Here is a 15,202-nt window from a genome sequence, read left to right as displayed (position 1 = left end):
GAGAAGTGGGGGCTGGTGGCATCATGTGGGTGTTAGTGGGAGGGTTGCTTTTTGGCAAAGCCAATGCAATTGTGAAACTATGCTCTGCTGTGGGTACATTTCAATGTCTTAAGAAAAGGGTGGATATGTGTGTTTTGTAGGGTGATATCCCCAAGAGATCCGGCTGTTTGATGCTGGAAACCGTACAGAGACACCATCCTGGGCTGTCTGGCTATGAAAATGGATATGTTTTGAGGAGTTGGTCAGCATCTAGCGTAAAGGTTAAAGAGAAAATGAGGGTATAGAGTAGGTCTGGGAAAGTTCTATATTTCAACGTTTGAATGGCATGAGGTGGGCGCTAGAGTAGTGGCACATGCGTTTTATTTTTTACTCACAGAAAAAAGTTGCAAAGATAGAATGACATCACAAGTGACAACAGTCAACTCATTTTCTGGCTGCCCTCGGCCACCTCCTCTCCCTCTCTCATCTCTGATTGCCTAAATGCTGTTCAAGATTGGTGTGCCACCAATGATCTTTGTCTGAATGCCAGCAAGATGGAAATCCTCCTCATCGGCACACCTTCACCATCCTTTCCCCTCACTCTCTGGCCGGCCTCACTTTGCCCTCCTCCTACCCCCACCTGTGAGGCAAAGAACCTCGTATCATCTTTGACTTCACACTTTCCTTCTCCGCCCACATCTGTGATGTCTCTAAAAAGTCAAACTTCCTATTGCACCTCCTCAGAGGTACTCTGCCTTTCCTCTCCTTCCCCCAGAGGCTCATGGTCTCCCAAGCGATGGTTCTCTCTAAGTTGGACTATTGTAACAGCCTCTTTCTAAATCTACCTGCCTCTACTCTCCGTGCTCTGCAACTAATCCAGAACAAGATTGCAAGACTTGTCCTTGGCCTCAAGCCCTGGGATCGTACTTCTCCAGCTCTGAAAACTCTCCATTGGCTCCCAGTGAATGCAAGTATTAAATTCAAAACCCTCTGCACTGTCCACAAAGCTTTCTTGGGCCTGGGTCCAAAATACCTTCAGCTATCCCGCAGCAAATACCTCCCCTCTCGAACTCTTCGCTCCTCTACCTCTAACTCCCTCAGAGTCTTCAGTCGTTTTTCAAAGAAATGAGATGAGGATAGATCTCTGTCTTCGGCTGGGGCCTCCCTCTGGAACAGCCTCCCCGCCATTCTAAAACTTGAGGAGAACCAACTCAGTTCCAGAAGCGCCTCAAGACCTTCCTCTTTGCTTCTGACTTTGATTCCCCTCTCCCTGCTGATCTGTTTTCTCTTGGCACTGTGTATCTGTCCACCCTCTGTACTCCAAGCCCAGGTACCTGCTCACCCCGCCACCCTCCCGCACTGCCTCTGGGCCACCCCTTGCACTGGGGTCTGTATCTGTACCCATACAGTGCCCCCATTTTTCTTCCTGCAATTATCAGGCCTACCTTGTCTGCTGCCTTAAACCCGGCACTTGCCAATTGTTGGCTGCACTACCACAGTTTGTTGTCTTTATTATTTATTTATTATTATTTATCTGTTTCTCCTTTGCTCCGCACTTTCTACTTCTCCCTCTTCCATTGACTTTTCCCCTCCCACTTTCCCATGCACCTGCACATTCTAAATGTCACTGGGCCTAGTAAGATCGTTGTTTTGTTCTCCCCTGTTCCCCTCCCTTGCCTTGTCGTGCTCTGAAACACTTGTGTACGAGCGCAATAGAAATAAAATATCAATATCAATATCAATATAAGTGTTAATACCATCATCGGCTGCCCCTTATCTGTTAGGCATGCCTCTAACCACCTCTAAATACGTATAATACTGATTATAGCAGAAAAAAAGCATCAGGTTGGTCTATGCAGCATTGTATAGCAGGTTGCAACATATTAGGTTGCTGTAATATGTAGGTGAAAACAACATACAAGAATGTGTGTAATGTTATTATGATAGGTAACATAGAAGATTGCAGTGTGCTTCTTTTTTTCCCTTTTGACTGCGGTGCATTAACACATTGTTCCTTGTATCTATCTAAAAAAATTCCAGGATAGCTGCAAGTCCAGTCATTCCTTATTGGACTTTAAGAAATGTTGATCTTTATTGCTAATGTGATTTATTATTCCATAGACTCTTTTTATTTGCTCTTGGTTGCTGATCTTGCCTACATGTGCAGAACTTCTTCATTTGTTTCACTGTCAGTAGATGTAGGAGGGGGTCAAGGTTTCTCCCTTGTACGGTTTGATATCGTGCAGGTGCTACGAAGCTCACCTCCCTTGTAGCTTGACAGCTGTGGGGGTAACCACTTCCACCTCGGCGGGTCCCTCAAAGCGGAGTTTATTCCAGGTGCGTACAAATTTGCGCACCAGCACCTTGTCCCCCGGATATAAGATTGGTTGTTTTAACAAGCAGTCTGGATCGGCTGGCTTTCTTCTTCAATCCTCTTTGACCCCTCCCTCCAGTTCTTAATCTGTTGAGAAATAAAATAGATACTAGCGGTCATAGTTACCAAAAAATCATGCATCTCGTCACCTAATGTCTTTGCTACTTTGTGGGCATCAGTTTCTAACCCAGTTGGAGGAGCAAGAGGCGTTGTCATTTGGCATCCAGTCACCAACTCATGAGGAGTTAGGTGGTGATCTGAGCCGGGTTGATTTGCAACACATATTGTTCGAGGTGCAGGCAATGTAGCCACCCCTTCTTCAAGGTGATTTTAATCTTTGCTATCCTCTATTTAAGTAATGCATTTAATGTTCACAAATACCATTTACCTGTGGGTTATAGGCAGAAGAGAACTTGTGTTTTATCCCTAATAAAAGAGTGACCTGCTTGAATAGTTCATTTCCAAAATGTGGTCTATTGTCAGACCATAGAACCTTGCACACAGCCCATCTTGGGAACACCTCACGCACAAGGAACTTGGCAGCTCATGTGGCATCGGGGCGTGTACATGGACCTGCCACAATCCATCTATTGCAGCATATCTTCATAATCTATATGTAGATGCTGAAATGGGCTTGTGGGTCTGGGGATTGCTCCCTTCACTGTTCGCAAAGTGTGCCCTGCAGTGAATATCTGGCACACAATGCAATTCACAATAAACTGTGCCACATATTTTAACAAATTTGGTGAAAACCAATCTTCTGCAATTGAAGCAGCAAGACTCCCTCGAGTCGTAAGCGCAGGGTCATGAAGCTGCTCCAGCGCCACCCTCAATAATGCTAGAGGCATAACTGGCTTTCCAGTGCTATCCTGCCACCAAATTGCCTCACTGGGGGATAAGGAGCAGCCCTGCTTTCTCCATGGGTCTTGTTCTTCCTGTGAGGCTCAACCTTGTATCTCAATTAGCTGAACCATAGACAACATGTTAAAGCCTTCCTTTACCAACATGCTCCGTCTTGTCATTTGCTTAACACTTCTTAATTCGAAATCAGAAATATTGGGAAAATACGCTGCCTTTTTGGCTTCTATGTCTGTGGCTTTGTTCCCTTGAGAAATCATGTCTGTCCTTTTAGTATGAGCTGTGCATTTTACGACTGCACTAGGCAATGGGAGCCTATATGCCTCAATAAGCTTATCCAACAGGGCGGCATGTTGCACTGGTGTGCCGTCGGTGAGGAGACAGCCCCTCCTTTTGCATATACAGTTGATGTCATGTATGCGGAGTAAGAGTACACCGTCACTTTCTCATCCTCATATCTTTGGAGTGCGTTGAAAAGTGCCTCTAATTCTGCAGCCTTTGCTGAGCAATCTGAAGACAATACTGCGCGTGTTACTACTTCAAATTCATCCTCTCAGTTCAGCTTTACTACTGCTGAACTAGTATGCCTTTCTCCAGTTGTTTGGTCAATTTTTAAAGAACCGTTGATAAAGCGAACTCCCCCAGCCCCCTGAGAACATTTTCTCTAACACAGGGATATCATAAAATTCAGTATACATTGTGCAATCATGTACAAAATCATCCTCCCCTACTGGTTCTGCTATGAACCTTGCTGGGTTCACTACTATGCATCTATCAATCTTAATTGCAGGGTTTGGGGTTTGAGATAATTATCTCATACCCTGATGCTCTTTGTGTGGTCAATGTACTTTTGGGGTTTTCCAAAATAGCAAATAATGCATATTCAACAAGTAATGTCACTGAACACCCCATTGTAATACTCAAAGATTTTTCAATAGCGAATGCAGCAGCAGCTAAAGCTTGTTCGCAAGGGTCTAAAATCCTTCTATAATAGGCCAATGGTTTATGCCTATGTCCTAATGTTGTTTTCTGTGTAAGGACTGCTGTCATGACTTCTTCATTTGAATGTGAAAATAAATCAAATTCATCATGATAATCTGGAATTCCTAACACAGGAGCTGTACTGGTTGCATTATTTTAATCCTCAAATCCCTCAGTCATTTCATCTGTCCATATTATTTTACTTTTGTCTACATATGCTTCTTTAAGTCCTTTTAAAAGTAAACAAAAATATGTGCTGTAATCGAAAAACCCAGACCCTGAAATAGTTATATAGGCATAAAAACTGTTGCATTTCCCTCACTGTTTTAGTTTCTGAAGTCTTCATAACTGCTTCTGCTCTTTCAGTTGCCACTTTTCTCCCTTCTTGAGAGATTAACTGTCCGATATACAAGACCTCTTCCTGACAATATTGTAGCTTTTCTTTTTCCACCTAATAGCCTTTCTCTGCTAGTATGGTCATGGGTCAAACTGAGTCATCTCTGAATCATTCTTCTGTCTCACTGCACTTTAAAATGTCATCCACATACTGAAGTATTGCACTTTTAAGCTGAACATCACACAAATCCATCTGGAGGGCCCTGTTAAAGATTGACGGGGATTCATAATAGCCTTGGGGCTGGGGCAAACAAGTATGTTTCAGGTGGTTATTTCAATACCAAAATGAAGTCAATTCTTTGGAGTCCTCATGGAGAGGAATTGACAAGAACATGTTTTTTTAAATCTATAACTGTCACAGCCGTGTTACATGGGGACTCAGATGGCACGAATATTCCTGGCTTCATTAAAGCGGAAATAGTCTTGAATATACCTTCATCTGCTTCTCTGGACATGAAATATTATTTTGCACATGGCAGAATTGCTCCTGGTTTAAGCTTCATTTTAACTACTCCTCCCTAAAACGGTTGCCCAACTGTCTGTGATTCAGCCAAAAGACATCTGGATGTGAGTAGTAGCTAAAAGCTGTTAATATAATATGGATAGGTTATGAGTACCGAAAAGTAATTTTTCATAACCCGAAATACACACAAAAAACAAAATTTCATTGAAAAACAAAATTGAAAGGGGCGAAACGCACCTGCCTCGCCCAAAATTGTATTTTATTCAAACACATTTTTCAACACACAACATTTTTGTTGGGAAAAAGGCCCAAATGGCCAATTCTGGTCCGAGGGCAGAAATGGCAGATTGGATAAAATTCACCATGAGACCTCCAATTATGACACAGAGCAGAATTGGGACTTTTCACCCACCCCTAGTTATGAGTACAATACACTTGGTCATTTGTCTGAAGGGTTGTGGGAAGAGTAAGGCTGCAAGATTTTAATAGTGGAGAGTTAGTTGAGGGAAATGAGGGGAGGGGGGAAACAGGGAGTAGGGTTCGGGTACTGTCGCTTTGTGGCTCTTGGATGTAGATTTCACCGAGATTTAGGTGCAGACCAGTGTCACACAGCAGAGGATCTATAAATCAGATTTATTTCCAATGGATGGAAGAGTTTTGCAACTGCTTGTCATAAAATAGCTCAGGTTTTTGGTGCACAGTTTTTACTCAATTGCTATTATCTTTCACTTCTTTCAAAGTTTTTCGTTGAAAAGCCAAGTCGCAAACTGAGTGTTCCACCTTTTTGTTACCATAATGGAAAAAGAGGATCCTCCTTGTCATTTCTTATTGAAGTTAGAGGCTAGTTCTAGTGCAGCACTGCTCGACCTAAATGATCTGGAGGGGGGTCTAGTGTTGAAACTTACTTCTGAAGGAGGAAGGGCCCCTTCCATGGTATGAATGATTGGCGTTGCACATGGTTTTGGAATTAACCCTTTTTTGATGGGGAGCCAGTGGCAAATACGTGTGCTGGTGTGATATTATTGAATTGTTACATTCTAATAAGTAGTCCAATCACTGCATATGTTTCTTCATGAGGTAATCTGAGAGTACACAATAGAGGTCATTTACCTTGCCTAGTTTGAATGGTAGTAGAGAAATTATGGCTGTGGCCTTACAAACAATTCTCACTTAGTGGGCACAAGCATGAACAGACTGCCAAAGACCAGAACAGGGTTACACATTATGTGGACCTCCATATGTTTTGGATTGCAACTCCCATGATCCATAGCCAGCATGGTCAACAGTGAAGAGTAATAGGAGTTGTAGTCCAAAACTGCATGGCCACATAATGAGCAACCATGGACTAGAGACACAACCCTTCCTTTCCATGGTACCCGCTACTCACCTGCTTTTCACAGGGAGCTACTTGATTGCCAGATTGGCATTCAGTTTATGTGAGATAGCAGCAGAAACATGGGCAACTCACTGGTGGGCCACCATTTTGAAGTGGGAATGCCATTCATTTTCTGACACTCCAGAGTAGAGGGGCATTTAATGTCTTTAGTCAGGGGTAGGCTGCAACAGAAATGCTTGTCATTGGTTATCTTGCAATGCTGGTCACTCAGCAAGTGTAAAGTGTTCAGATACTGCACTAGCGGGGGTCACGTTCGGTTTCAGTAGCACTCAAAAAATCCTTGAAATGCATACACATTACTTGTTGGGTCTCTAAGCTAATAAATCATGAAAAACCATATGTCCAAGTGAATATTTTGAGCACTTAAGAATGTTCTGCCAGCACTTACGTTCCAAATGGATAGCATGCACAGATCTAAAGAGCCTGCTTAGAAAATAGATCTAATAAGTCAAAAGGAAACAATTCCACCCAGAACCGCGGAATCTCCAGCAAGGAAACCACATGAGGGAAGGAACCCCTACTTAACAGCAGATATATCTTGGCGACTGTGATCATTATCATAATTGCAAACATCAAAGCATACATTGCACCAGCAGACCCATATAAACCATGCTCGATCAAAGCGAGCGGAAAATGCTGCTCCTTAGTACTCACAGAAAGGTTACACGAGAACTACCCGCCACCGGCATGAAGGGCTCACAAATGGAGTCTACAAAGTATGCCGAGGGTCAGAGCTGAATCTGCACCTTGCAAATCCAAGGGAATCTCTGGAATCCCCACCTAACCACACACAACCCATTACTATACTTGTCCCGGGAGAATAGCTCGGCTGCAATGTGCTCGCCTTGGAAGCAAGACAACAAAGAGCAGCACAGGTCCGATCCCACGGGTCCACGCTTAGAAACCTCTGGGTATTTAAGCACGTTATAATTGCGCAACTAAAAAAGCGCTTTAAACATGCAAATAAATAAATACTCGTAGCAACCACTGTCAAATTATAGTCCGACGTTGATGTTGGTAGAATGTTCTGTTATTTATATATTTTAAAAACCTGGTCACCTTATCCTAGGAGTGCTGTTCCCATGTTGGCCAAGGAATGTGTACGTTCAGTGGGGGATAACATCCAAAGGCAATCTGATGCCTGCCTTCTCCCCACAAAAAGGCGGAAAACAATATGCAAATCAGACTTGATCTTACTCCAAAAGTGCCAGTCCAGCCTCAACCACCATCACTATGCTGGTGATTCACAGACATGCAGAAGTTTGATCCTGATGGGTTGCTGTACTAATTGTGGTGCTGGCTCGGCAGACGAGAGGCCAGTTTTCAATTGGTTGTAGAGCTGCTTTGATTTGTTGTACGGAAGGTGCGTCTGTCCTTGGGCATCCCCGCATGCATTCTACCATGCAGAAGCAGGAGAGAAAGAGCCACACGTCACAGAAAGAAATAGTTTTAATCTTCTTCCTAAATCTTCTTCCTAAATCAAAAGAGATCTCAAACTCTATAGATGTTTTGCGTTAGGCTGTCCCAAATCTTTGGGCCAGAACGGAGCATGATCTACCAAATTCTCTGCTTTTACGAAAGGAAGGAGTCGCTGTTTGCCTGTTACAGAGCGTTGAGGAGGAGGAGGCAACGCGTGCCATGAGAAACACTGTTTTAGTAAATAGGGACACAGCCAGAAAGGGCTTTAAGGGCCAGAGCTTAAACTTTATTGTGGTGTTCTCAGGGTCTTATCTATAAGTATTGGTCCCAGTGTGGGCTGACATGTTTTGAAGTACCTCTAAGCGTTTTATAATGAATTTAGTAGATCAAGCACATTAGGCATTACAATAATCGATTTTAAATCTGACACTGGCAGGAGCAATGGTTGCGGTGTGAAGCTCTGATAACAAGGCCTTCAACTGCTTCAGTATCATGCAATAATAGTTAGTAGAAGTAAATATACTTCTAATCTGAGATTCCATTGATAAAGATGAATCAGGAATTATCCAAGACATTTGCATTTGGGAAAGCACAGCTGGTAAGGGTGAGTTCAGAAAATATATATATCTCCTTAGGCAGAGTAGTCGGGGCAGAATCAGCAAAAGTGCTGACTTGTCCAGATTTTGACCTAACCAGTTCTGGGTCATCTATTCTTCAACTACCATAACAATGATATCAAGATGAGAGACATTGTCATGGTAGTTGCCTTCCAATTGGAAGTCAATCAGAGTGTCTTCAGAAGGACTCCGAAAAACGACACCGAACTCCAAAAACTCACCCAGCTCATCCCTGTATGTTCTGTTAGCAAGAAAGGAATTTACCCAGTTGTCCCTACTATACAACACTGATGATATGCTGTACAAGGATAGGGTGGTCTAGGGTGCCAAATCCCCGGATTATTCTGTCATCTTCAACAGACCAGTGTTGCCGTCATCAATCATCTGAAGCAGACTATCCTTTATATCTAACAGGGCCAATTCAGTGTCTTTTTAGGGTGAAAGCCCAATTTTTGATCACGCTGTCATTTCAAAGTCTACAGGTGAGCTTGGAGTTGTATCCCAGCTGCATTATTCGGAATCTTTCATAGGTATGGTAGATTGGCAATCAGGTGGCAATTGCTACAATTTTCAGGATCTAGAGAAGGTTTCTTAATTAGTGGAGTAATACACGCTTGCTTGAGGCCTTCTGGGATGCTAGAATCGCAAAACCAAGTATTAATAAGTAATGTGATGAAAGGTGACAATGCATCCACACATTCCTCAACAACTGTAGAGGAGCTGGGGTCCGTTGACAGTGTGTCGGGTTACGACTTTGGATAATGTTTGTAGAATCTTCCACTGTTAAAGTTTTGAAAGTCAAAAGATCGTTTTGATCAACAATAGTGGATCTGATGGCAGGATGTCCATGGGCTGGCAATATATTTCTATTGATACATTAGATTCAGCTGATGGATTGTTCTGCTCATTTAGGAATGCAAATAAAGCATCAGAGGAGTTTGCCACTAAGTCAAAATTTGAGCAGAAGGTTACTGTTTACTGTTTAGCATCTATAAAGGCTGTTTCATACCTAGAACAAGCCATTTCTAGAATGAGGCAGCTTTCCTGATTTGGGTTACTTCTCCAGTTACATTCTATCTTTTGAAAACTATTTTTATGTATACATGTTCGTCAATGTACCATATCTTTCCAATAGTATTAGAAATGACCATTTTTGTCTTGAGAGGAGCCACTCTGTTAATAGTTTGGCTGATCACTTTGCTATAGATATTCACAATTCATTCTGGCAAAGGATTTGCCCCTATGATTCTGACTCTTCCTGTATTTGAATCGTGCAAGCTACAAATTACCCTTTGGAAACAACCCAACATGGCCTCATTGACTGTCTAGGTGCAAAAGGCATTAAGATCTGCGGAAGCTCTGAAGATTGCTGCCTGCCTAGTTACCTCTGGATGCTGAGTCAATGGTCCATGCCTTTATTGGGACCTGACAGTCCATGGGATCTTCCACTTGGTTTAAGTGATGAAGATCCAAGTTATACAGAACGCAGCTGCTCGAATTCTGCTCTCACTGCAGGCCTATACATCCCAAACTTTGTGCTCTCCACTGACTTCCTCTGGTGGATCCTGGTTAGTTGAACCCATTGTTATTGTCAAAAGAACTGGAGATAATTCACCTCTGATAGTTGCACACCACTGGATTCTCTGCATGAGAATCTATGCTCAGCTCCTTTTCAGGTTCAAGTCAGTGCTTCCCCAGCGTTCTTCTATTCTATCATTTCACACACATTTCGGACCAAAGGTATATGAGTTTCTCAACTGGAGGTCTTCTGGATGTCACATGCTCAAGTATACAAAATCGGTACCACTTTAAATGCTTCTTTGACAGTCAAACAACACCATCTCTCAAAAATGTTCAGCAGTTACTAGCCAGTCTCATCCGATGTGGAACTCTTGGGTGCAATGCAGTTGCACATGACTTGAGTGCGAAGGCTACAGGGTGGCTTTGGTGGGCAAAGTTATGTTCCATTCGTATTAACAGAACAAGTGTAATGTTTCTCACTGGAAAGCAGCTAGTACCTACCTACCGATTAGGCATGGATTCTGAGAGCAAGCCGTTTTGTAAATGACTGTGGATTGTGTGTGCTGCGTGTATTATCCATACAGCAGAAAATGCTGTGTTTTACTGTACATTAGTGGCTTGTATCACTTTATTTTGACTTGCCTTGCCATTTTAAAGGTTTCGTAATATATACATGAATGCATTTATGGTGCAGAGTAAGGACTGCTACTTAGGTCTGAAATTCTGTCACTAGCCTCTGAGCTACTGCCATTCTCCAGTGCAGACGTACACGACAAACAGGGCAAAACTAGACCCCATTGGGCAGAGACTGGTAATGTCTACATATCTGGAAACATTAATTATTTTGTTGTATTGTACAACATTTACCAGAAACCTGCTTGCGCCTCTGTGCTAAACCTTGCAATGCCCTTTTCCCAAGTAAAAAAAAAAAAAAAAACAGTAACTGTCTTTGATATACACAAGCAATCAACTTGCTAATTGAGAGGCCCATTTGCAAGGTAGAGTAATTACAGGGTTTATACAACAAAAGGTTTCTGTTTCAGCTGCTCACCGCCAGAGGTGAACATCTGCTCTACCCAACCCACCCCCCTTCCCACTCTGGGGAGAATACCAGCCTAAGGTAATACTATATTTACTACCCCTGCTCTTCTGCAAGTGCCATGCTTTCCACTGAAGGAGAATGTATACTCTAACAAGCATTGACAAAGCCAAATACGTTGGCTTTATTGCAGCACAGGAATTTGCCAGGCATGCCATAGTGGTACTACCTGACCAAGAGATGGCAACAGCAGACACATGATATGTACCTACATGGCAAATGCCTATCCATTGCATTCGTATATACGTGCCAACTCTTTGTTTTCAAGAGGAATTCAGTGCAAGGAACATATGCAAAGGCACACATATTAGAGCCCCTAAAAAGCACACAGTGTTTTCCCCTCACAGTGGGATTTTATGTAAGCAAAATGTAAAATTGGGCGCCAAGAGACCATGCAAGTGGCAGCAGTGCGCAGTACAAGGCCACATAACATAACATATATAACTATTATTCAAACCAATTGAATTCACTGCATCCACCACGTGCATGCAGAATACTCAATCATAGATATGTCGTTCAGGTGAAAAGCGATCTCAAAAGTGCATGCATTAACAAACAGTATACACATGCTACTTATAATCAGGACAAACTACAAGTCTCACAATACAAAGAGCTGCTGGCTGAAAAGACAGAACTGGCTTAAGGTTGGCACAAGTCAATACATTTAAAAAAAGAGAAGAGTGAATGTCCAATACTAATCAAGCAAATAGACTACATGATTGTACTAAGCTTCATCACAAATACAGTAGGAGATCCTAAATCGTGTTTTGAATTAATAGCTAACAAAGCCCTGAATAAGCTCACAGCGGGAAGGATGATGTCTAAATGCTGAAACTGCTTAGTGAAACACGTGTAGGCAAAGTTAAGTTGAGTTAAAGCTACTTTTGGTAAATCAAGCAAAGAAAAGACATTGTGCCTTTTTTGTATTTGGTCTATAACCATATGTACTATGATGGGCTATGTGATAGAGGCGACTCTGAATGACAGCCCAGGGCACGGGAGTTGAGGGTAGGTAGGGAGGGACAGATAGTAGTTGGGAATGTAGCCACAATAATTAACATGGCTACGGGCCGTCAGTGGTTACCTAAAAACCTAAACAACACACAGAGGCTGCTAGTTCCTCCTTTCTATACCAATTTGCCAATAGGTTTGTAGGGGGAGATACCATTCCAGTCTAAGGATGAGAGGGCTACTGCAGCCCTGAGCCTAACCCCATTCAAACCAACCAAAGGAGAATAAACTGGTATTGACTTCATTCAGTTAGAGGATTTAGGCCCAAGAGTGCATCGGAAAGGCTTGAAATTGCCCTCTGAGTGTTTTCCCGCAACGAATAATGTCCGAATAGTTTAGTTTATACAAGGGTTTGGCTCGTCTAAAAGAGTAGCACAATGTTTCCCAATTAACTAGCTGGTTTAGCTTCATACAACAAAACAAAAGCATCAAACTCATGTGCAAGACATCAGACTCTACTATCCTGGAAGCATTCAAAGCAATCCCAGTAGACATGACGTAAACTCATCCAACCTTCACCAGAGACACTTTGTAAAATAAAATGAAGATCATGTAGGCACTTGCATCGAAGAATGTTTTACAGTAGCTTTGCCAATCCTTTGCTCAGATACTTCACTGAGGATTGCTTACCCAGGGTACAACAGAGGTTCGCACTCCTTCAAACGATATTTGCAAGTATTACATTATTAAAGTATTAAAGGTTTCATCATTACACAAATGCATGGTACTAATGTTATCAGCCTCAAATTGATGAAAGAATGCCGACACTTACACCTAAGAACCTGCTAGCTGCATACGGATCCCAACAGTGAGTTTATATTTTGCAAACAGACTCTCCTAATTCTTCTTGATCTGGAAGGCCTCAGAATTCGGCACTGCTGAACTTTTGTACGGGCTATCGATGTGCTAGTTCTTGCATGTTCCAGCACCAAAAATAGGACTCATTGATTATATGCTTAGACAATCAATTCATACTGTCAGCAAACAATGTCCCCTATCTCACCCCACACTCACAAGCCAGGATATTGTTATTGGCCATGTCCCCCTTTGCGCAACTTCTGGTCCCTACCCACTTCAGTGATTCTCACTCTGGGTGTTTGGCTCTGGCTCATCTTACCTTCACACTTCTGGGATGTCTCGCTCTGCTTGTGGCCGGCAGGACACTTGCACTCATAGGAGCCCACTGTATTGATGCAGTTGCCTCCCTGACAGAGCCCTGGGATTGCTTGGCATTCGTCCACATCTGAAAGAAGCAAGAAATGGGGTAACGCCCAGGTCATTAGTGCATATACATTCAATACTTATGTACGAGCGCGATATAAATACAATATAAATTCATTTCAATTCAATAATCAGAACCACCAGCCACAATTTCATATTGGTATAGACCGGGCTGCCCCATCTGCCAATATGCCCCCTAACCCCCCACTTCTACGTGAAAAAGACTCAGATAGTCAAAGTGTGCTTGACATGGAATACACTGTACAATGCTAACCCATCTACCAAGGGCAGATGTGCATTCTAAAAAGGGAAGTTAGCAGGACATGCATAGGTATGTCACGATTCCATCCTGTTTTATTTACCACACTTTAGTGGCTATCAAACTGTGGGGCTGGCCCCGCTAGGGGGGGCCAAATGGTGTCCAAGTGGGGGAGGAGGGGTGGATCTTTCAGAAGGACGTACAGTGACTGCTTTTAAAAGAAAATATAAGCAGATATGGCATGTGGGGAGGGTGTGGGGGCAGCAACACTTGCTTTAGGGCGTCATGCCACTGCACCCTTCCTTGTAGCCCCCTAGATGTGTCCCATACAGGCAGCACTCCACTGCTTCCCAGGTAGGTTGCACTTCATACATCTCTTACATACATACCTGCTTGTGTTATGCTATGCTATGTTATGCTAATAAGCTTCTATTCTGTGCAAAATCACAACTCACTGCTGTAACTACGCCAGTTTTTACAGTTTTAAGATAGTAGTTGGGAATGTAGCCACAATAATTAACATATCTATGGGCCGTCAGTGGTTACCTAAAAACCTAAACAACACACAGAGGCTGCAAATTCCTCCTTTCTATACCAATTTGCCAATAGGTTTGTAGGGGGAGATACCATGCCAGTCTAAGGATGAGAGGGCAGCTGCAGCCCAGAGCCTAACCCCATTCAAACCAACCAAAGGAGAATAAACTTGTATTGACTTCTTTCAGTTAGAGGATTTAAGCCCAAGAGTGCATCGGAAAGGCTTGAAATTGCCCTCTGAGTGTTTTCCGGCAAGGAATAATGTCAGAATAGTTTAGTTTATACAAGGGTTTGGCTCGTCTAAAAGAGTAGCACAATGTTTCCCAATTAACTAGCTGGTTTAGCTTCATACAACAAAACAAAAGCATCAAACTCATGTGCAAGACATCAGACTCTACTATCCTGGAAGCATCCAAAGCAATCCCAGTAGACACGACTTAAGCTCATCCAACCTTGCCAGGCCCCTATATAATATACAATGGGGTGACCACGTGTGCAGTACTTTCAGTTAGGGCTGCGGAAAGCTGAGGAAATGTACCTTCACACTGTTCGGGAAGTTTGCTGCAAAAGTATGCAAACGTCAAAGACTTGTGCAAAGTTGTGAAGTTCTGCAGAAAAACGCCATTCTACCCATGTCATGCATATAACAACACTTTATGTACATATACGTTTATTATGTAGGGTTATAATCTTTATCATGTATTATACACATCGATTCCAGTAATGCATTATATTGAATACAAATATTTCTGTAAAAGCAGAATTTACCCTTTCAACCAGTCACACACATTATAATGCCAGTCATCTGCTATTAATGTAAATTCACCTGCAGTTCAGAGCCAGGTGGGCAATGCATTGTGGGTATGGAAAGTAACTCACATGTTCAGCCTTTGCTCGAGGAAAATGTCTTTGTCTACAGGGGACTACTATGTTGCACGTTGCATTTTTCAACCCAAGGCAGACAGGTTTCAAGGATGCAAACAACTACATACATTTAGCGATCAACAGTGCAGTGCAGTCAGAGGCCTTGCGGTTGGAGCAGTGAGGAAGGGTGAGCAAACACCAACAAAGTCA

General features: G+C 42.7%; 1 protein-coding gene across 1 annotated transcript in view; it reads right to left on the bottom strand.

Annotated features, from left to right (window-relative positions):
- The window catches only part of LOC138577245 (fibrillin-2-like), a 454,244-nt gene that overhangs the window by 227,811 nt on the left and 211,231 nt on the right, over positions 1–15,202 (bottom strand). The window contains exon 8 of the mRNA XM_069649613.1: positions 13,232–13,357. Coding sequence (XP_069505714.1) covers positions 13,232–13,357 — 126 coding nt within the window. The remainder of the gene's footprint in view (positions 1–13,231; positions 13,358–15,202) is intronic.

Source organism: Ambystoma mexicanum, chromosome 1p (genome assembly GCF_040938575.1).
Source record: "Ambystoma mexicanum isolate Mex_15411 chromosome 1p, UKY_AmexF1_1, whole genome shotgun sequence".
Classification (NCBI taxonomy): domain Eukaryota; kingdom Metazoa; phylum Chordata; class Amphibia; order Caudata; family Ambystomatidae; genus Ambystoma; species Ambystoma mexicanum.
Note: the sequence above shows the minus strand (reverse complement) of the source record. Positions and strands in the feature narration are given on the sequence as shown.